The sequence below is a fragment of the Chelonoidis abingdonii genome, chromosome 11 (assembly GCF_003597395.2).
Source record: "Chelonoidis abingdonii isolate Lonesome George chromosome 11, CheloAbing_2.0, whole genome shotgun sequence".
NCBI lineage: Eukaryota > Metazoa > Chordata > Testudines > Testudinidae > Chelonoidis > Chelonoidis abingdonii.
The window spans coordinates 27,817,928-27,839,761 of record NC_133779.1 but is presented as its reverse complement, the minus strand read 5'-3'; the positions used below and the strand labels follow the sequence as shown (position 1 = coordinate 27,839,761).

Sequence of the window (21,834 nt, the reverse complement as noted above, 5' to 3'; positions counted from 1 at the left end):
AGACAGAAATTATCCCTTTCCTTAGAGGGTTAATATTCCCCACTCAGTGTTGATAGGAGGGCAAATCTATCCATTTCGGCAGAGAAAAGCTTTTAATTTAATGTTAAGATATATAATTCTGTGGGACTGAGCTAACTCAAAGAGACAGGTTTCAGAGTGGTAGCCATGTTAGTCTGTATGAGAAGTACTTGTGGCACCTTAAAGACACAATTTTTTTTCCCCCTCGCTGCTCCGCTGGCAGCACTTGCCATTTTTTTTTTCTCCTCCTCTGCCGGTGGACACCCCACCCCCACCCGCCCCATGTGTCCTGATATTTTCTCCCTCTCATCTGGTCACCTTAATGAAGGCTCCCTGTGTAGGGTTTCATGAGCCATGGCATTAAAGGGTAAGCGGGGTCTCCAAGGATCACAGTGGGCATTATGACTTCCCCTACAGTAATCATCTGGTTTGGGAAGAAACTCCCCACTTGCAGCTTCCTGAACAGGCCAGCATTCTGAAAGATGTGTGCATCATGCACCTTTCCGGCCAGCCTACCTTAATGTCAATGAAACGCTTATGGTGATCCACAAGCACCTGGAGAACCATAGAGAAATAGCCCTTCCGATTAACATACTCGGAGGCTAGGTGGTCTGGTGTTAGAATTGGAATATGCGTCCCATCTATCACCCCTCCACAGTTAGGGAAACCCATCTGAGCAAAGCCAGCCACAATGTCACGCACGTTGCCCAGAGTCACGGTTCTTCTGAGCATGATGCGATTAATAGCCCTGCACACTTATACCAGCACAATTCCAGTGGTCGCCTTTCCCACTCCAAACTGGTTAGCGACCGATCGGTAGCTGTCTGGAGTTGCCAGCTTCCAGACTGCAATAGCCACCAGCTTCTCCACCGGCAGGGCAGCTCTCAATCTCATGTCCTTATATCGCAGAACAGGGGCGAGCTCAGCGCACAGTCCCATGAAAGTGGCTTTCCTCATCCGAAAGTTCTGCAGTCACTGCTCATCATCCCAGACTTGCAGGATGATGTGATCCCACCACTCAGTGCTTGTTTCCCAAGCCCAAAAGTGGCATTCCATGGTGGTGAGCATGTCTGTGAATGCCACAAGCAATCTCGTGTCATATGCGTTGTGTGTCGATATCATCATCGGACTCCTCACTGTCAGTTTGTAGCTTAAGGAATAACTTGACTTCAATTCATGATGTGCTGGTAAAACCCATCAGCATATTCCTCAGAAGTTCGGGATCCATTCCCGCAGACCGAAAGGGAAGACAGAGTGCACAGCACAAAAAACACTGAAAGATGGCGCCAAATGTGGACAGAAGCACAGGGTTTGCTGGGATGTGAAGCGATGCATCACGGGGCAATGAAACAGGACCCAGAATGTCCCGCACCTCCTGTGCCCCCTTCCCACAAGACATGGTGCCAGAATGGGAAGAGGTGTTCTGTGGGATAGCTGTCCATAATGCACCACTCCCAGTGCCTCTGCAAGTGCCGCAAATGTGGACATGCCAGGGCGCTTGCAGCTGACAATGTGAACACACTGCAGTGCTTTCCCTGCTGCAGTCTCCGAGGGTTGGTTTAACTCAAAGTACTCTACAGCTGCAAGTGTAGCCATGCCCATACTCTCAGTCATTTTTCTGCATCTAACCCGTCGTGTTCTGGGAAGCCAGGTGAGATCCCAGTTCATCTAAAGAGAGTTTAGATTATCTAGAGACAGTTTCTAAACACTGGAAAGGCAGCGGTATCCCTTGTGCTGGTACCTGCAGTTTGTCACAAAACTGGAACTCTCAATCTGTTGTCTTATTCCAGGACTTTAAGGAACAAATAGTGCACCACGCAACTACCATCATCCTTATCAGTTACTCATACTGTGCCAATTACCTCCGGATTGGGTCTTTGGTGATGTTGCTCCATGTTTCTTCCACTTTTCTCCTAGAGGTAGGTTATTCACTGGTTATAAAATAGCTGTGCACTTTGACTTCCTTTCTTAGAACTCCTGTTGCACTGTAGTGGATACATTGCAATATCCCTCCCATGCTGTCTCCATTTTCTTGGTTTATTTTCATAGAATTGTAAGAATGGAAGGGACCTCAAGAGGTCGTCTAGTCCAGTCCCCTGCATTTTATTTTGTTATCTCTAAAAAAAAATGCTAAGAGAAAAGTTTTAAAAAGAACTCTAAGCAGCATTTTGTGTTGGACAATGTTAGGTTCTGATCCTGCTCTCTCTTATACATGTGCTTAGCAACACAGGTGACTCTACTTCCAACTAACTCAATTTTCATTCTGGAAAAGTAAGAGTATTTCACCAAAGAAATAACCTAGACGATTCAACTGTCTTCCGATGAGCAATGATGTCAAATTTAGAAATTGAATTTATTTATTAAATTGTGAAATAGAGGGATTTTAGTCCTGCTTTGAGTGTAAACTTCAGCACAATCTTCACTATGGAATCTCTACTAGAACTTCTAAATTACGGTCACTATCTTTTTAAGAGTGGTGACAGCTTCTGGTGACATTTGATTAGATTATATAGATACTTGGGCCCAAATTTTCCAAAGTCACCACTGACTATGCATGCCCCAGTTTTTGGGTGCCTAATTTTAAACCCCTGAATTTCACAGTTACTGAGCCCCTGCAGCTCCCATTGATTTCAGGTGGGGCTGTGGGCATTCATGACCTCTGAAAATCAGAATCAGGTGTCACAAGCTGGATGCCCAAAATCAGTGGCCACTGGGAAAACTGGTGATGTGCAGCCTTAGGAATGTTTCCTTCTGTTTTACTGTGCATGCTGCCTTGAGTCCCTCTCTGCAAAGTGTGGGTATACGCACACTGCATGGATACAGTTCAAAGTCACAGAATACCTAGCAATCACCAAGAGCTTGAAACTTGTTTCTAGTTAGCTGGGTAAACATGTAGTCCAATCCCAAGCAAACATTACACAGCAGACTCACTGTAGTTTAGACACACAGTTTACAAACCTGGGCATGTTCTCTCTTATAAGCATTAGAATTAAAATGACCAGGCTGTCACCTGCGTTCAGGGGCAGCTCCAGGCACCAGCGCACCAAGCGTGTGCCTGGGGTGGCAGGCTGCGGGGAGCGGCCTGCGGGTTGCCATGAGGGCAGCAGTGAGGCTGCCTTTGGCAGTGTTTCTGCAGGAGGTCCGCCGGTCCCGCAGCTTTGGCGGCAATTTGGTGGCGGGTACGCCAAAGGCGTCGGACCGGCAGACCTCCCACAGGCATGCCGCCGAATCCATGTTACCAGCGGACCTCCCGCAGGTGCGCCAGCAAAAGCCGCCTGACTGCCGTGCTTGGGGCGGCAAAATAAATAGAGCCGCCCCTGCCTGCCCTACAGGTTATAGACGTATAAAGTCTGTGTTAATTATCAACTGAAAGAATTTATGGATACATATTACTACTTCTCTAGCTCATTTGGTGATTCATGATTTGGTGCTTTTTCTAGACAAGTAGCAGCTTTAGAAGGAATTATGGTTATTGGGTCTGATTCTCCGTGCCTGGCACCTTGTGTCACCAGTGATACCTGTGTAAAGTGAGGGCAAAATGCTGCCATTCTGATCTCAGAGCACTGTACATTCATTTTGCCCTTGGGTAAATGAACACACAAGCAGATCAGGCAGGTGAGAGTCCGTTTCTCGCTGCTGAAAAGACCTAGATAAACATTGTCCCTGGAGCAAGAAAAACTTTCTGGAAAAAACCTGAAAGTACTTTATTAAATAAAATTCAGGGCATAGTATGTAAAGAGTTCTTCCCCTCTCTCAGGAAATGTAACTTCCTGCACTCACTTAGAGTTTCCACCTTGTCCAGGATGTGCTACCTGCAGGTCTGAAAGGGGAGTTCGATTCCTATGACCCATCTTTGGCCTCTGAGATTGATATGAGGACTGAATGTCGCACTGTGCCTCACTTGTCTGTGTGAGTGTTAACGGTGCCATCACACACTGGCTGACAATAATGGCTTGTTTCTTCTCTCTCCAGCTAACCAAGCTGCTTCATTACTTGAACTGGAGACGCGCAAGCCACCTTCTCTTCTTAATTTTCTCATCCGTTTTCCTTGTTACTCGGCTCATCATTTTCCCATGCAGGTGAGCCTTGGCTTTACTGCAGGTTTCTTCAGGTTTTCTTCAAATGTGCCTCCCATGGAGCTTTCCAGAGTCACCAGGGACTTGCCTGGCTTGTCCAGCTTCCATCAGGTAGTTCAAAGCTCCTTGGGGAACAAGGTTGATCCCACTGGGTCTTGACCCTGTTGAATCTAGGATAATTTTAAAAATGATTTATTTTCCCTTTGATAAATAAACATATGTAACCCTGAATCTCCACGTGCAGCCTCTGCTCCCTCTCTTCCAGGGTTTCTCAAACAGGGGTTACCGCTTGTGTAGGGAAAGCCCCTGGCGGGCCGGGCCAGTGTGTTTACCTGCCCTGTCCACAGGTCCGGCCAATCGCAGCTCCCACTGGCTGCGGATTGCTGTTCCAGGCCAATGGGAGCTGCTAGAAGCAGCATGGGCCAACGGATTTACTGGCCGCCATTTCCAGCAGCTCCCATTGGCCCGGAGCAGCGATCCATGGCCAGTGGGAGCTGCGAATGGCCGGACCTGCGGACGGGGCAGGTAAACACACCCGCCAGGGGCTTTCCCTACCCCTGTTTGAGAAATCCTGCTCTATTCCCAGACACTTGTCCAGAATAAGACAATCTGAGTGCCTGGGGCTGGGAAGAAATGTTGACATTTCTCCCACTTTGGAGTTTCTCATACTGGCATCTCAGAGAAAGGACACTTGAGGTAGATGATCCTGTATAGAAGATCTTGTGTGTGGCTATAGGCTGAAGGCTCTTCCAGATCAGAGATCAGGCAGCAGAGTGGACAGGAGCGAACAATGCATAGGGGAGAGACCAAGGCTAGGTCTACACTTGAGGGAGAGATCGACCTAAGATATGCAACATCAGCTACACGAATAGCGTAGCTGAAGTCGGCATATCTTAGGTTGATTTACCTAGCCGTGAGGATGGCAGCAAGTTGCTCCCCTGTCAACTCTGCTTCTGCCTCTTGCCATGGTGGAGTTCCAGAGTTGACAGCAGCGCAATCGGGGATCGATTTTATTGCATTTAAACTAGATGAGATAAATCAATCCCCAATAGATCGATCACTACCTGCCAATCTGGCAGATCCGGCGGGTAGTGTAGACGTACCCTAAGGGTCAGAGCTGCAATCTGAATACATTGGTTAATCCAGGTGGGGGAGACACCACAGCACCAGATGCCAAGGAGCTGAGACTGGGATCCATCCCCCTACCCTGCTTCCCCCAGAAGCCACAGCAGGATCCCCTCATAGCCCCTGATCTTCCTCATCTAATTTCAAGCCTAAACTTGTTGATGGCCAGTTTATATCCATTTGTTCTTGTGTCCACAGTGGCACTTAATTTAAATAACTCCTCTCACTCTCGGGTGTTTATCCCTCTGATGTATTTCTATAGAGTCGTCATATCTCCCCTCAGCCTTTCATAGAATATCAGGGCTGGAAGGGACTTCAGGAGGTCATCTAGTCCAACCCCCTGCTCAAAGAAGGACCAATCCCCAGAAAGATTTTTTGCCCCAGATCTCTAAATGGCCCCTTCAGGGACTGAACTCTCAATCCTGGGTTTAACAGCCTAGGGCTCAAACCACTGAGCTATTCCCCTTTCCTTTGTTTGGGTAGACTAAACAAGCCAAGCTCTTTGAGTCTCGTCTGATAAGGTAGGTTTTCCATTCTTCTGATCATCCTAGTATCCCTTCTCTGCACCTGTTCCAGTTTGAATTCATCTTCCTTAAACATGGGAGACCAGAAATGCACACCGTATTCCAGATGAGGTCTCACCAGTGCCTTGTATAATGGTACTAACACTTCCCTGTCTCTACTGGAAATACTTTGCTGATGCATCCTAGGACTTCATTAGTCTTTTTCATGGCCGCTTCACACTGGGGGCTCAGAGTCATCCTGTGTTCAGCCAATAGACCCAGGTCTTTCTCCTCCTCTGTCACTTCCAACTGATGCATCACCAGCTTATAGCAAAAATCCTTGCTCTTAGTCCCTAAGTGCATGACCTTGCATTTTGCGCTATTAAATTTCATCACATTTCTATTACTCCAGTTTACAAGTTCATTCAGATCTTCTTGTATGATATTCTGGTCCTCCTCTGCATTGACTTTCTGTCATCTGCTAATTTTATTCACATACTCCCACTTTTTGTGCCGAGGTCATTAATGAACATGTTAAATAAGATTGGTTCCAAGGCCAATCCCTGAGGAACTCTGCTATTAATCTCCCTCCATTTAGGTGTTGGGCCATGCCTAGATTATCTTAAATCTCTACCTCATCCTCAGTGATTAGAAGTCCCACTTCTTCTTTCTGTGTTTTCATTTTATTTATATGAGTATAGAACATTTTGTTGTTGGTTTTAATCTCCTTTGCAAGGTCCAACTCTGCTTGGCTTATGGCAGTTCTCACTTTTTCCCTAAAAGCAGCAGAGAGTCCTGTGGCACCTTGTAGACTAACAGACGTTTTGGAGCATGAGCTTTCATGGATGAATACCCACTTCATCGGATGCACCCATGAAAGCTCATGCTTCAATATGTCTGTTAGTCTATAAAGTGTCACAGGACTCTCTGCTGCTTTTACAGATCCAGACTAACACGGCTACCCCTCTGATACTTGACACTTTTTCCCTACACTTTCTGACTTCCAAGAGGTAGCTTTCCTTGCTGATCCATCTCATCTTCCATTCCTTGTAGGCTTTCTGCTTTCTCTTAATCACCTGTTTAAGATGCTTGTTCATCCAGGTTGGTCTGCAACCCTTCCCTATGAATTTTTTCTTCTTACTTGGGATGCAGGCTCTAGCTAGCTTCTGCTACTTTGACTGAAAGTAATTCGAAGGCTCCTCCACATTCAGATCCTTGAGTTCTTCTGTCCAGTCCAATTCCCTAAGAATTCCCTTAATTTATTAAAATCAAAGCCCCTAGTTACAGATCTATTTTTGTTTATCCTTCTATTTAGTTTAAACTGAATTAGCTCCATGATCACTTGAACCAAGGTTGCCCCCAGTTCTTCCGTGAGGTCCTTACTACTCACCAATACCAAATCTAAAATGGCATCCCCTATTGTTGATTCGGTGACTATTTGGTGAAGAAATCTGTCAGTTATCACATTCAGAAATATCTGGGCCCTACTATTATTAATAACACTTGTCCTCCAATCTATATCTGGGAAATTAAAGCCTCTCATAATCACACAATTCCCAGTAGTGTTTATATAATTAAAAACATTAACGAGGTCTCGATCCAGATCCAGATCAGATCCTGGGGGTCTGTAGCACACCCCAAGCATAGCCCAGGGGAACCTCTAGTAGCTTTCTTCCCCAAAGTGATTTTGGCCGAACCAGACTCTGTTTTATCCATTCCATCATTTCTATCTCATTAATATACAGAGCTTCTCCACCACCTTTATCTTTATTCTGTTTTTCCTGAACAGCACATTCCCTTCAGTACCTGTGCTCCAGCCATGACTACGATTCCACCGTGTTTCTGTTATCCCCCTAATACCTGCTTTCACTTCCTGCACCTGTACTTCTAATTCCTCCATTTTGTTACCCAGGCTCCTTGCACTGGGGTACAGACATCTTAGTAGCTGCTGCTTGACTTCGCTCACACTCCTCACCCATTTGGGTACAGTCATTCTACAGACAGTATCACCTAACTGACTGTTAGTGTCATTGGTATCAGCACAACCTTTCCTCTTGATGCCCATTCTCCTACCCACTGCTGTTCCTTTCTCCATGGCCGTATCCTCTCTTACTTGATCTTCCTCCCTCTCAATGTTAAAATCAGATGTGGAGATTACATGAGCATCTCCCCCATGTTCCTAGTTTAAAGCTCTTTTAATCAGTTGTGCCAGCCTCCATCCCAGAAGTCTATTTCCCTCCCTGTTCAGGTGAAGTCCATCCCATGAGAACAGTCATTTCTCCATGAATGTCTTCCAGTGGTCAAACATCTCAAAGCCCTCCTTATGCCTGAGCCATCTATTGATTACCAATAGGTGAATTCTTTCCTGCTCCCATTAGGATTCTCTTCAGTCTCAGGTCCACATCCTGTATCTTCGCTCCTGGCAGACAGCTCATCCCTCTGTTCTATGGATCAGCTCTGGTGACAGGCCTGCCAGTTTTTCTTAGTAGGGAGTCCCCAGTCACATAGACCTGCCTCTTCCTGGTGATGATGCAATTCTCCAGCCTTCCTCCTGTTCTTTCAGGCTGCAAGTCCTCTTATATTTTGTTCTTATTTGCAATCTTCTGTGAGTCATCCTCTGTCCTCCTGGGACTCCAAACTCTGGCTATCTCCATTGGCTCTCCCCCTCTTCTTGTAGGGCTAGCCGCTTTTTTCTTCCTCCTGGCCCTCCCACCTTCTGTTAGTGGCTGCTGTGCCACTTCTTCATTCTCCAGCTCAGCAAACCTGCTCCTGAGCTTTGTTTCTCCTTCATTAGCCAGTCTTTTTCTCTGTCTGGTTCTTGTAGTGACATGCTTTCACTGGCCCCTTTCCTCACCCAGCAGTCTCCCCTCATAGTTCTTCAGTCCAGCTTGCATCTGCAAGTCTTGACATTTCCCTTCAGCCTCCCTGAATCCCCTTTAAAACTGAACCTTGCCGTCCCTCCATCATCTCCCTGAATCCCCTTTAAAACTGAACCTTAGTTACCACCTGCATCTCCAAACTTCAGATCTTCTGTTCCATCAGCTCTATCAGGTGGCACTTCATACAAACAAAGCTCTTTTCAGGTGCCTGCGCTAAGATCATGTACATGCTGCAGCTTTCACTTCTTGTCCTCTTCTTTGTCTCTTCCATTACTTGGGTCACTACCATTTCAGCCTCTGTGTCCGTCATAGTCTTCCCACCTAAAGTCCTGTCAAGGAAAAAGAAAAACAAAACACAAAAACCCAAACCCAAAGAAACACCAAGACATTACACTTTCCAACTCCCATGCAAAATCCCCTGTTTACAGCTCTGACTGGACAGGAAGCAGCAACGGGCTGGGCCAGCGCTGAGCTGAGCCAACCGGCCAGCACCAGGTAGTGACCCACACCGCTACTCCCCAGGACAGGATCGGCCTGCCACCTCCTCACCCATCTCTGCAATGAAACCAGCCTGCTAACCCCCATGAGCAGGCTCAGCCTCAGTATGGAGGTGGGAAGGGGGAAGCCCACTCTGCCTTCCTGCTATTGGGGGAAAAAATGCAGCAATACAGGAGAGCCTCAATGTGCATATCCCATGAAAATCCAGCATTCACTCAGGAAACTAGTGTGAATTAAAAAAAAAATCTGATTTTTCTCAGCCTTAACCATGACTCCAAAATCCTTTTCAGAGTCACTGCTTCCCAGGATGGAATTCTCCCCTCCCTTCCCCCCCAGCCCCCAGTAACTGTGGCCGACATTCTTTGTTCCCAGCACTTACCTTTGGTTGTGTTAAAATGCATATTGTTTGTTTGGGTCCAGCTTCCCGAGTGATCCTGATCACACTGAATCAGTGATTTGCTCTCTTCATTATTTACCACTCCCCCAGTTTTTGTGTCATCCTCAAACTTTATCAGTGATGATTTTATGTTTTATTATAGGCTATTCAGGAAAGTGTTAAATAGCACAGGGCCAAAAACCAGTCCCTGCATGACCCCACTAGAAATAACCCAGTTGATAATGATTCCCCACTTACAGTTACACTTTTAGCTATGTCAGTGACCCAGTTTGTAGTCCATTTAATATGTGCTATGTTAATTTTGTATCATTCTATCTCTTAATCAATTATCACATGATGCCAACTCAAATACTTTACAGAAGTCTCTTTCAACACTATCAACCAAACTTGTAATCTCATAAAAAATTATATCAAGTTAGTCTGACAGGATCTATTCTCCATAAAACCATGTTGATTGACATTAGTTGTATTACATTACTTTAATTTTCTATTAATGAGTCCTATATAAGCCTCTCGATCATCTTGCCCAGGACTGATGTCTGACTGATAGGCTTATAATTACCCAGGTCATCCCATTTACTCTTGTTAAATTTTGGCACAACATTAGGTTTCTTCCAGTCTCTGGAACTTCTCCAGTGTTCCATAACTTACTGAAAATCAACATTAATGGGCCAATAAGCTCCTCAGCCAACTCTTATAAAACTCTTGGATATAAGTTATCCAATTTAAAAATGTCTACGTTTAGTACCTGCTGTTTAATATCCACCTGTCTTACTGCTGAAATCGAAAGTTTTTAGCTTCATCATCTGACATAACTACACCATTTCCCCCCCAAATACAGAGCAGGAATATTTATTGAACACTTCTGACTTTTCTCCATTAATACTGACATGTTGGAACTCCAAGGTCTAGTCCCTTGTTTGTTTGTATAAACACAACTTCAACAGGAGAGACTGATACAGAACCACACCTGAAGCACCAATAGCCTGTGGTCAGGAGATGGGAGATCCAAATTACAGTCCCTGCTCCAAATAAGGCAGAGCAGATGTTTGAAAACAGGTCTCCCATATCCCAGATGACTGCCCTAATCACTGGGCTGTTGGCTGTAAGGGGAGTAGGGATAACAGTCTCTCTCTTCTTGTGGCTTCTGGAGAGAGAGAACTGACCTGGTTTAGGCTCCTAATTCCAGGAAAAGGTTCATGGTTGTGGGCCCCAAGCAAAGCACCTCTCTCCAGCCCAGAGTTAGACACCTAACTACCTTTAAGAGTGGAATTTAGGTCATACCCCTCTCTGGGATTTCCTCCTGGCTAATTTAGTTAGATCCCCACTCAGCTTGCTGTCTTCTGTGTCCCCCTTTCTTAGGTTCCTAATTCTCCTCATACCTTGTATAGGCAGCCTGGGTGCCCAGTTCCACTGGGCCGCAGGGTACCTAAAAATAAGATGTTTCAGCATCTATGTCCTGTTGTGGAACTAGCCCTAAGTGACCACCAGAAAATCAATATTCATAAAGGGTTAGCAGTCTTGTCCCATTAAAATTAGCCAAGTAAAACATACATCCAGTATCTCTGGACACTTTCTGTAATTTTCATACCATCTCGGTTTGTTGCGACAGCAATTTCCTACCCTTACTAAGAGCCTTGAAAACTCCGAATTATTTCTTTTGGCTTAAACTCCCTTGGCTGTGAGTAAGGCTAATGTGAATTATGAATAGGCATATCAGGTAGTAGGGAGGTGGTATTGCTTTTGCATACAACATTGATGGGACCATTCCTGGAATATTCTATCCAGTTCTGGTGTCCTCACTTCAAAAAGACGTTAAAGAATTTGAAAGAGTTCAGAAAAGAGTCACAAGAACGATTCAAGGTCTGGAAAATCTGCCTTACAGTAAGAGATTTAAGAAGTTCAATCTATCTTATCAAGGATGAAATTAAGGCTACATCTAGACTACCCGCTGTATCGGCGGGTTAAAATCGATTGCTCGGGGATCGATATATCGCGTCTCATCTAGACGCGATATATCGATCCCCGAGCGGGCTTACATCGATTCCAGAACTCCACCAACCCCAACGGAGTTCCGGGATCGACAGGGGGAGCCGCGGACATCGATCCCACGTGGTGAGGACGGGTGAGTAATCCGATCTTAGATATTCGACTTCAGCTACATTATTCACGTAGCTGAAGTTGCGTATCTAAGATCGATTTCCCCCCGTAGTGTAGACCAGCCCTAAGAGATAACTTGAGCAGAGTCTACAATTGTCTACATGGGGAAAAGATTTCTAATAGCAAAGGGATCTTAAATCTCACAGATCAAGGTGTAATGATATCCAGTGGCTGGAAGTTGAAGGTAGACAAATTCAAACTGGAAATAAGGTATCAATATTTAAGTGGTAATTAACCATTGGAATAAATTGCCTAGAGAGTTGATAGATTTTTCATGACTGAAAGTCTTTAACTCAAGAGTGGAGGGCTCTCTGAGGCGCATGCTTCAGTTATGGATGTGATACAGGATTTACTGAGTAAGGTTCTATGGCCTTCCTATGCACTAGATGATCATAATGGTCCCTTTTGGCAGTAAAATCTAAGAAATGCATTAATTTTTATCAGACTTTGTATCTTCTTCAACTTTTGCTTATTTTATAAATAGTTTCATATGTCAGGGTGACCTAATTGTCTGTTACCTTTCATTTGCTTTGGACAATTTAAGACATTCATCTAGTGTACTTACCACAACTGGCACAACAAAACTGACCTCAACTTCCACCCAGACCTGGAACTGAACATTCTGAGGTTTGCCTCTTACTGTTGCTGTTTAGATCTCATGCCTGTTCTTGACTGAGTTTGTCTCTTGCTATATTGCAGGGTGCTGTATACTTCATTCTATACTTCCATGGAGCTCTACCAGCCCTACTTCGGATACTATTTCATGAATGCTCTCCTGATGGTTCTGCAGCTGCTGCACGTCTTCTGGGCCAGCTTAATCATTCACATGCTCTACAGATTCAACAATGGCACGGTATAGCCAGTGTCTGTGCAACCTTAATTCAGTCTGCTTATTGTATGCATTTTGATATGGTACAGTCTGTAGTTATGGAATCACATAGTACTTTTTCCATAAGATCTCCAGCTGCATTCAGGGTACAGAATGGATGTTGCTCAAGGCATGAATCAAGTCTGTGTACAGAAGAAAACTTTTTGTCTGTGGGATCCCCACTTTTCACAGGTGGTCACTAATTGTATGTTCCCTATTTTTCAGGTGTCTAGATTGAGACCCTGGGGTCTGACTTACAGACATGGGCACTCACAGGTGCAGCTAATGTCCATGGCACAGATAAAGTGCTATATAATGCTATATAACTCTGGAAAATCAGGTCCTAAGCATCTCAGATCAGGCACCTAAAATCAGTGGATATTTTTTAATCTTAATCTGTGTGTGCCTCAAGCTCCCATCTGTAAATTGGGGGTTCTATTCCCTTCATCGTGCAGGGAATCTGTGAAAATAAGTGACTGTTGGTGAAGCACTCAGATACACTGTCCATCCGGTGCAATTGGGCCTGGCTTGCAGCTGGCTACTGGAGCTGGAGGAGGGTCCCTGGCTATTCTGCTCCTGCAGCTTTTCCAGGGGAGGGGTGGTGCTGCTGTGGCTGTTGCTCGCTCCCCACCTGGTTCCATCCTGCCCGCAGCAGCAGCTTTCTTGTCTTGTTCCCTAGCTCCGGCGTGTGAGGAGGCCTGTCCCGGCAGCGTTGCCCCTTCTGTTGTAGGTTTGCTTTGGCTTGGTTGATGTTCTCCCTTCCCCTCTTGTGTTTGCTTGGTCTGTTTGTCCCACCCATATTCCCCTTTTTCTCCTCCTGCCCTTCCCTTTTGTTGGGAAGACAGCTCCCTTGTGCTCCTCTCCCCTTCCCTTTTCAGCTTCCTCAGCCCCTGCTCAGGGATCCCTTTTCCCTCAGGGGGGGAGGGGCGGACAGGTTTTCCCCTGCTTCTCCCTCCCTGCTTCTCAATCCCTTCTCTCCACCCCCCCGCCGCCCATGGTGCAGAAAGGCACCAGTAGAGCCATTGTAACCATGACATCTGGGTCAGCCCCTCCCCGGAGCCTCCTTCTGAGCCAACTCAAGTGCCTGGGATGGCCTTTCCATTGCACCCAGACAAGCATTATGGCTGGTGTGCACAGGCTTGAAGTGGGAGGTGGCAATGGCAAGAGATGGAGGGTGTCCCCTTGGGAAGGAAGATGGAGACCCAAAGGTGCTGCCACTGGCCCTGCTGGCAAATGCCATCTTGCTTGCTGACTTGATAATGTTGCTTCGGAGATAGTCTGTGGGGAGGAGGCAAGGAGGGGGAGGACAGGTGCAGAGTTAAGGGGAAGCACCAGGCTGGGGGACAGCTGCTCAGATTTGGAGGAAGCCTCCCCTTTACCATTCTTGGGGGGAAGCTGCTGTTTCTGCTACACCCCATTTAGTGTCCCAGGAAAGTTCACTGGGTGGAGCTGGCTGAGGAGGAGGTTTTGGGGGTGTGTGTTATTGCTGCTGTTCGCCCCATTAAAGAAGCCCATGGTAGAGGAAGTTGCCAGTGGAGTTTCCTTGTTGTCAACATCAGTCCCCCCGAGTTGGTGCTAAGCTTGAGATTTCTTCCTTGGTTGCCAGTGGGGTGGACTTTGTGACTGGGAGCCTACTCAGTGGGGGAGATCTGGAACCTGGGTCTGACACCAGCTGACCCAGGCAGCGATGACCATCTTCCCACAGATCCCAGTCTTGGTGCCAAGCTTATTTTGGTGTCCCCCCATTCTCCTTCTGCGCTTGACCCCAGCCCCACTTTGGAGGAACCCCTTGGTCCTGGCCCTGGCAGCCTACTCTTCATGAGCCAGTTAGAGCATGACTTCCTCTGCTACCTCCAAAGGCTGTGATATGACCAGCAACTCTTTTATCTCCATCTGAGAGCTCTCCCTTAAGACCTCTCTGAGTTCATAGAATCTCAGGGTTGGAAGAGACCTCAGAAGGTCACCTAGTCCAATCTCCTGCTCAAAGCAGGATCATCCCAGCCAGGGCTTTGTCAAGCCATCTAAGGATGGCAATTCCACCACTTCCCTAGGTAACCCATTCCAGTGCTTCACCACCCTCCTAGTGAAATAGTTTTTCCTACAATCCAACCTAGACCTCCCCCACGGCAACTTGAGACCATTGCTCCTTGTTCTGTCTTCTGCCACCACTGAGAACAGCCTATGTCCATCCCTTTTGGAATTCCCTTTCAGGTAGTTGAAGGCTGCTATCAAATCCCCCCCCCCCACACTCTTCTCTTCTTCAGACTAAACAAGCCCAGTTCCCTCAGCCTCTCCTTGTAAGTCATGTGCCCCAGACCCCTGATCATTTTCATTGCCCTCCACTGGACTCTCTCCAATTTGTCACATCCTTTCTGTAGTGGTAGGCCCAAAACTGGATGCAGTACTCCAGATGTGGCCTCACCAGTGTTGAATAGAGGGGAATAATCACTTCCCTCGATCTGTTCCTATAATGCAGCCCAATATGTCATTAGCCTTCTTGGCAACAAGGGTACACTGTTGCCGGTGTTTTGCCAGGACCACCTCAGGATCTGGAAGTTGATCTCCAAAGCCAAATCCATTGTGACCACTGAGGGTTTAAAGCTCCTTGCTGAATCCCTGTTCCACAGTCCATATCTTGTGGCACAGGTGGTGGAGGTCCCCTTGTTGCACCGGAGGTTGGTCCTGTCAGGTGTTTCCAAAGCTGGAGATCTTCTGGACTACAGGACAGAGTGGAGTCTGGTATGCTCACCCAGCATATGGGGTTGCCCATCCTGCATGTCCTCTGCCATGAGCTGCCGAAGGAAAAAACTGCCCTGCTTTCTGCCTCTGTAGCTTTCTTCAGTGAGTCCTGCAGCAGGGTGTTCCCCGTCCTCTCATCTCCCTTGGCCTGCCAGAGCTTGATGTTGGGCCCCTGCCTTGCGAGCCCTCTCCTGGCTGCTTTTGAGCTGGCTTGGACTTTCAGAAAGCCTTTAACACCAAAGGCTCTTAAGCAAAGGCATAAGAGGGAAAGTCCTTTCATGGATCAGAAACTGGTTAAAAGATAGTAAAGGGTAGGAATAAATAGTCAGTTTTCAGAATGGAGAGAGGTAAATAGTGGTGTCCTCCAGGGGTCTGTACCGGGACAAGTGCTCTTCAGCATATTCATAAAAGATCTGGAAAAAGAGGTAAACAGTGATGTGGTAAAGTTTGCAGATGATACAAATTACACAACATAGTGAAGTCCAAAGCAGAGTATGAGGAATTGCAAAGGGATCTGATCAAACTGGTGGCTGGGCAACAAAATGTCAGATGAAATTCAGTGCTGATAAATGTAAAGTGATGCACATTGGAAAACCTAATCCTGACTATACATACCAAACAGTGGGGTCTACATTTGCTGTTACCACTCAAGAAAGATCTTGGTGACAACATGAATAGATCTCTGATAACATCTGCTCAATGTGCAGCAGCAGTCAAAAAAGATAAGAGAATATTAGGAACCATTATGAAAGGGATAGAAAATAAGACAGAAAATATCTGTCTTATAAATTCGCCCACACCTTGAATACTGCATGCAATTGAGGTTGCCCCAGCTCAAAAATATATGGATTAGAATTGGAAAAAGTAAAGGGCAACAAAAATGATTACGGTTATAGAACAGCTTTTCTACAAGGATATATTTAAAAGACTGGGACTGTTCATCTTAGAGCCTATTAACAGGGGATAAAATCATGAATAGTGTGAAAAAAGTTGACAGAGCAGTGTTATTTACCTTTCAGTTAACATGACAACCAGGGATCACCCAATAAGAACATAAGAACGGCCATACTGGGTCAGACCAAAGGTCCATCTAGCCCAGTATCCTGTCGTCTTACAGTGGCCAATGCCAGGTGCCCCGGAGGGAATGAACAGAATAGGGAATCATCAAGTGATCCATCCCCTGTCACCCATTCCCCACTTCTGGCACGCAGAGCCTAGAGACACCATCCCTGCCCATCCTGGCTAATAGCCACTGATGGACCTATCCTCCATGAACTTATCTGTTTCTTTTTTGAGCCCCTGTTATAGTCTTGGTCTTGACAGTCTTGGCCTTCACAGCATCCTCTGGCAAAGAGTAAAATTAATAGAGTTCAGAAAAGAATTGGATAAGTTCATGGAGGATGGGTCCATCAGTGGCTATTAGCCAAAATGGTGAGGGTCACAACCCCATGCTCTAGGTGTCCCTAAACATCTGACTGTCCGAAGCTGGGACTCGATGACGGGATGGATTATTTGATAAATTGCCCTGTTCTGTTCATCTCCTCTGATGCACCTGGCATTGGCCACTGTTAGAAGACAGGATACTGGGCTAGAAGGACCATTGGTCTGACTCAGTCTGGCCATTCTTATGTTCTCACATTTTAACTGAAAGCAGGGAGCCCGTCTCTCCTGTGTTCTGTCGGTGATTTCTCTGCTGGGCCCAGGCAATATGGAGGAGGAAACTAAGTTCAAATGGAGAGGTGGTAGCCTGACCTGGGGTGGAGGGGTTGGCCAGACTGGGAAAAGGAGAATGAGGAGACTAGGGGAGATGCACATTGTGACTAGGAGTTGGAGTGAAGAGACTGGAACTGGATGGGAAAAGACCCTGGAACTGTAACCTGAGGAGGAAACTGGGAGCCAGGGGAGACTGGAACTGGCAGGGCAGAGAGACTGGGACTCAAAGGGGAGACTGCTTTGCACTGGCTGGGGAAGGAAACAGTGAGCTGGGGCCTTGTAGGGGAGTTGGGAATAGCTGGACACGTGGCCTAGGACTGGTAGAAGGGGATGAAGCCTTGCAGGACAAGGAGACTGGAATGAGACTGGTACCGGCTAGCTAAGGAAAAGACACTGGGACAAGGAGGCAGCAGTGGGGATGCTCTGTGACTGGAACAGGTTTCTGGGGATGGGACAGAAGTGGTCACTGTGGAGTGGAATGGCAGAAGCCAGGTCTCCTGTACCCAGTCCAATGCTCTATCCACTGCCTCCTGAAGCCCTTATTCACACACAATGTGCCGCAATCAATTGACTTGCCATGGAAGGACCTCGGGGTTTGGCCCATGTGCTCCTAGTGCTAGGAAACCCTTTTGTTTGATGAATTTCATCCCGTTGCTCCAAACCGTGCCACTCTCCTCTTCTACCCCCAGACCAGCACAAACAATTCTTCCCCCTCCTTGGAATTGCCGCTCTGCATAGCCCAGCCAGCTGCAGAAAGCTCTTTTTTCCTTCCCTCTGGCCCCATTAAACAGGGATTTGTTACCCTTCTCTGAACCTAGAAAGGAAATGTGTTCAGGGGCCCCAGCTGTCACAGCAGGGAAGCCCAAGCAAAACCACAGGCCAGCATGCCTTCAGCCCCCTCCTCACGTCTAGCCCAGCTGCAGGGCCAGCGCTTCCATTTAGGAGGCCTAGGCAATCGCCTAGGGCACCAGGATTATTGGGGGGGGTGGCATTTTGCCGACAGGGGGAGGCAGGCGGCTCCAGTGGACCTGCCGCAGTCGTGCCTGCGGAGGGTCCCCTGGTTCCGCGGCTCCAGTGGAGCTGCCGCAGGCATTCCTGTGGACGGTCCACTGCTCCCACGGCTCCGGTGGACCTCCTGCAGGCACGGCTGCGGCAGCTCCACTGGAGCTGCGGACCAGCGGACCCTCTCCTCAGGAATGCCTGTGGCAGCTCCACCAGAGCCGTGGGACCAGTGCGCAGGGCGGCGAAATGGCCGTGCACCTAGGGCGCTAAAAACGCTAGCGCTGGTCCTGCCCAGCTGTGAGTGTTTGGAAGGTAAATCCTCCCCACCTAGGAACTTAATGTGCTCCTTTGACCTCAGGCTGCTTCATGACCGTACAGCCATTCCTGGCGTCGACTGGGATTGTCCCTGGGTCGCCCATCAAGTGAGACAGAGGGACAGTCAGAGACAGTTTCAAGGAGAGATTCTCCAAAGGGCAGCCCAGGAGGACATGAGAAAGAGTTTGCTAAAGCTCACAACCAGAAATGGCAGCTGGACTTGTCATCCGGTGGCTCAGCTGTTTCTTGTGCAGCTTTCCATGTATTATCACCTCTGATTTAAAATATCTCTCTCCTGCAGATAAAAAATGATGCAAGAAGTGACACAGAAGAAAGTGATGAGAGTGAAGAGGTGCAATAACAGAACAAAAAAGAGAAAAATGGGACCACGTATTTCGGCAATGTCATAAACAATTGCAGCCAAAGTAACGGCTACTGCTCTGAAACCAACCAAAGTGACGTGGCCCAACAACTAACTGGCAGAGCCCATCTCACTAATGGGTGTGCTGATGGCTCCAGAACTGCTGACTGCCCCCGTCCACAACAAAGCAGCCCAGTGGCCTTAGGAACTGTCATGCTCAGTGTGTAGATCTGTGGGGATTAGGGTGATCAGCTGTCCCGATTTTATAGGGACAGTCTCGATTTTTGGGTTTTTTTCTTATATAGGCTCCTATTACCCCCCACCCCCATCCTGATTTTTCACACTTGCTTTCTGGTCACCCTAGTGAAGATACAGCCATTTAGCTAGTTAGTTTTAAGACTAGCCGTAGATAGGTAAGGTAAGGGTTAAGTTTCTTTTACCTGGAAAGGGTAACCAAACACCTGACCAGAGGACCAATCAGAGAACTGGATTGTTTAAAGTCAGGGGCGGGAATTTGTATACTCGGGGTCTTTTTTGTTTTCTCGGCTGTGAGTAAACAAGGTTTCCTCCTAACTCCTTCTTATCTCAAATATTATACCAAAAGTCTGTGAGTACAAAGGAACCCAAAGCAATTCGGCTGTGAGGAGCTTTGGGTTGTATTTACAGATGTGGATTGCTGGGTCTTTGTTGTTCCTCGGCTGTGAGGAACAAGCTACCTTACTGATTCCAATCTTCTTCTCATTCTACTAAGGGGCAGTGAGTACAAACCGGGAACAAAGTAAAATCGGCTATGATATGCTTTGCTTTGTACTTACTGTGTGTGATTGCTGGTCTATTTAAATTGGCTATTTTTTAAATCAGACTGGGTTATTCAGATTTTCTTAAGTAGGAGCCTGTATAAATGTTTATGCAAGTTATTAGTCTGTATTGTCTCTTTTTCTATATAAAGCTTTCTTTTTACAAAACTTGTGGAAGTTTCTTTTTCTAGTAAGGCAGAGAAATTGAAACCTCTGTATCAGGCATCTGTCCCCCTCACGGGAGGGCAGGAGCTGGGAAAGGCAAAGCCAAGCTGTTGGTATTTTGCATCTCAATTGTCCTGAGGGAAGCAGAAAAACCGGTTTCTTGGTACACGCAGGCTAGACCAAGAGGCAAGCCTGAGAAGAAGGGGGGGAAGGGGTTATCTTCCCTGCTTTTAGCATCCAAGGGATTTGGAATCTGGGTGTCCCCCCAAGGGAGGGTGGGGGACACCAGAGAGAAGAAAGGGGGGGTCAGGCCCCATTAATTCCTGACCTGGTGGCAGCCTATCAGATCTAAGCTGGAGATTAAGCTTAGAGAACTTCATGCGAGTACCTTATATTTGAACTCTAATGTTCAAATTGAGGATTAATACTTGACAGGCTCCTATTACCCCCCACTCCCATCCTGATTTTTCACACTTGCTTTCTGGTCACCCTAGTGAAGATACAGCCATTTAGCTAGTTAGTTTTAAGACTAGCAACTAAAAGTTGCAAATCTTTTAACCCATAAGACAATGATGTCTTCTTATTGCAGATAGTATTTTCCACAAAACTGATATTGAGCATAACTAATGCTGAAGAAAGGCACATGTCTTCAGGCAGATACTTCCCCTCTGAAGTAGGTCCATTACTTAACCAATACAGCCTTCTTCCTTGCCTGTGGGAGTGTGGGTTTTGGGTAGTTAGTGAAGTAAGTGTTCTTAAGCAATTCCCAATTATCGATCATGCTTTTCTGTTTAAATTCTTCCTCCCAGCTGATTCAGCTCACAGCTGTTTTCAGCTTTTTGAAACTGGCCCTTTTAAAGAGCCAAGTATATCTATATCTCTGCCCTGGACTTCATTATCAATGTGATCACTTGTACCTAAGGTACCAGTAAGTTTTAGTTCTGTGAGTAATTCCTTTTTATCTGTCATGATGAGGTCTAATATAGAATTGCCTTGGGTTGGATGCAACACTTGTTGAGTTAGGAAATTGTCATCTATAAAAAAAATTAGAAATTCCAAGAATGTTTTAGTCCTGGTAGCATAAGACCTTCATCATATATCACTCAAATTAAAGTTATTACATTATAACTAGGTGTGTAAGGAGAGGTCATCCTGTTCCCGAGTGTGATTTGATGCTCTGTAGCAGACACCAGCTAATACCCCATCTTGAGGTTTATCTGTTTGGACATTTGTTCATAAGCAAGCTAGATCATTTTCTTCTGAGCTGTCAGTGACTCAGAAACAAGTAATGCCATTTTTGCCAGAATACCTCTCCCTCACTTCCCTTGCCCACCTTATCCTTCCTAACTGGGTTACAACCATGATTTTAACATTGCCAGTCATTTGAACCATCCCACCAGGTGTCAGTGACACCAAACAAATCAAATATATGCACAGAAATGAGTGATTCCAGTTCCTTTTGTTTGTACCCATGGTAGGAGCCTGGGTAACATAGGGACTTAAATAATTTCTTCTCTTTGTGTTTGGTTCCTTGATTAATTTTGTTCTAAACATGTCAGTTTGGTGCTACATAGTGCGAATATCTTCCCTCTTGGCACCCTCCCCTTTTGTTGGTAGTTTAACACCCTCCTGACCACTCTAGCTGGCCTGTCCCCAAAAAGATTGGCGCAGAAGGTGGACCAATGTTCCACAAAACCAAAACTCTCCACACTCTACCACTTACCTACGCAGCAGCTCATGTCTGGAATTTTCTTCCTTCTTTTGCTCATGGGAGAGGAAGGGTTTCAGAGAAGATCACTTGGACATTGTGATTAAAATTACATTTTCCAGTAAATAAATTACTTGTTCTAAAAGTGTTGTCCAGCTCTTGTCTGAGTGTCATTGGTGCAGTGATGGGGGCGGGGTTATGAATTTGGGAGGCAATATAAGCTGGTAGTTAAAAGTGCCCAAGGTCAGTGCAGAGGGCCAGCACAGAGCTGCCTGGCTTTATGCAGCTCCATGTGACATTTTATGAAAATTACATCATGAGTTAATGTTTGATTATCAGCAGGTAAGTATACCCAGCGGTCTGTGATGGGATGGGATCTGAGTTACTACAGAGACTTCTTTCTTGGGTGCTGGTTGGTGAGTCTTGCCCACATACTCAGGGTTTAACTAATCACCATATTTGGGGTTGGGAAGGAATTTTTCTCCAGGGCAGATTGGCAGAGGCCCTGGA

The 21,834-nt window shown here is 46.4% G+C and overlaps 1 protein-coding gene across 1 annotated transcript in view; it reads left to right on the top strand.

The window, feature by feature from the left end:
• Positions 1 to 19,002, top strand: part of LOC116822588 (ceramide synthase 4-like) — a 58,283-nt gene extending 39,281 nt beyond the window's left edge. Inside the window, exons 7-10 of the mRNA XM_075070422.1 lie at positions 1,809 to 1,937; positions 3,991 to 4,097; positions 12,356 to 12,509; positions 18,595 to 19,002. Of these exons, the coding sequence (XP_074926523.1) occupies positions 1,809 to 1,937; positions 3,991 to 4,097; positions 12,356 to 12,509; positions 18,595 to 18,654 (450 nt within the window). The 3' untranslated portion in view covers positions 18,655 to 19,002. The remainder of the gene's footprint in view (positions 1 to 1,808; positions 1,938 to 3,990; positions 4,098 to 12,355; positions 12,510 to 18,594) is intronic.
• The last annotated feature ends 2,832 nt before the right edge of the window (positions 19,003 to 21,834 follow it).